At 59.0% G+C, this 925-nt stretch overlaps 1 protein-coding gene across 1 annotated transcript in view; it reads right to left on the reverse strand.

The window, feature by feature from the left end:
* The window catches only part of LOC103797548 (plasma membrane calcium-transporting ATPase 4-like), a gene marked incomplete at its 5' end in the record, with an annotated part of 5,813 nt that overhangs the window by 664 nt on the left and 4,224 nt on the right, over nt 1-925 (reverse strand). The window contains 2 exons of the mRNA XM_009069767.1: nt 8-203; nt 310-471. Of these exons, the coding sequence (XP_009068015.1) occupies nt 8-203; nt 310-471 (358 nt within the window). The remainder of the gene's footprint in view (nt 1-7; nt 204-309; nt 472-925) is intronic.

The raw sequence follows: 925 nt of genomic DNA on the forward strand, positions 1-925 counted from the left end.
GGCGGGGGAGATGGTGACGGCCAGCGGGAGCCCCTCGGGCACGGCCACCACCAGCACGGTGACGCCGATGATGAAGAACTTGACGAAGTACTGGATGTAGATGGGGGTGCACTCTGCCAGCCACGGCCGCCCCTGCACCCCGAACGTGTCGATCACGAAGTACAGCACCAAGATGATGACGGTGATGGCTGACATGATCAGCCCTGGGGACAGACGAGGCAGAGAGGACGGTGAGGGGACACAGGGCAAGGCACAGCCTTTCTGCACCAGCTCTGGGGTGGTGGCTCATGCCAGGTCACCACTACTCACCTGCCTTCCCGATCTGCACTGCCAGGCGCGTGAGCTTCCCCTGCAGCACGGACTTCTCCTTCTTGGGCACTTTCACCTTCTTCTTCTCCTTCTCCTCATTCTCCACCCCTTCCTGGCTCTTCAGGGGCTGGATCTCTAAGGCCACACCATCCTGAGTTTTAGCTACAGCCCAGGGCAAAACAAGACACCACGTGTGAATAGGAGAGAGACCAGGAAAACCTGTAGGACACCACTGAGAAAGATGGTGGTGGGAGAGAGAGAGAAAGAAAGAGAGAGAGAGAGAGAGAGAGAGAAAGAGAGAGAGAGAACCCGGAACGAGAACCATTCCCGATGACACACGCATCCGAGCACATCGAGACTCCGTGTCCCAGGGCCCTGTCCCCTCTCTGTGGGGCAGTTTTCTGCCATCTACCCCAGCTAAGGGATCCTCAGAGGTGACACTGGCACCGGTCACACCTCTGAGGCAGCGCTGCAAGAAACCCTCTGGCCAGGTTTGGGGTGGAGGCTGCTCTGTCCCAGCCTCTAACCCTGCAGCAGACTGGAAGCACTTTGGGCTGAGCCCAAAGAGGCTCCAGTCTCCCCAGTCCCTTGATGAGCATCCCCACTCCCTCCCAGT

Source organism: Acanthisitta chloris, unplaced genomic scaffold, assembly GCF_000695815.1.
Source record: "Acanthisitta chloris isolate BGI_N310 unplaced genomic scaffold, ASM69581v1 scaffold26972, whole genome shotgun sequence".
Classification (NCBI taxonomy): Eukaryota; Metazoa; Chordata; class Aves; order Passeriformes; family Acanthisittidae; genus Acanthisitta; species Acanthisitta chloris.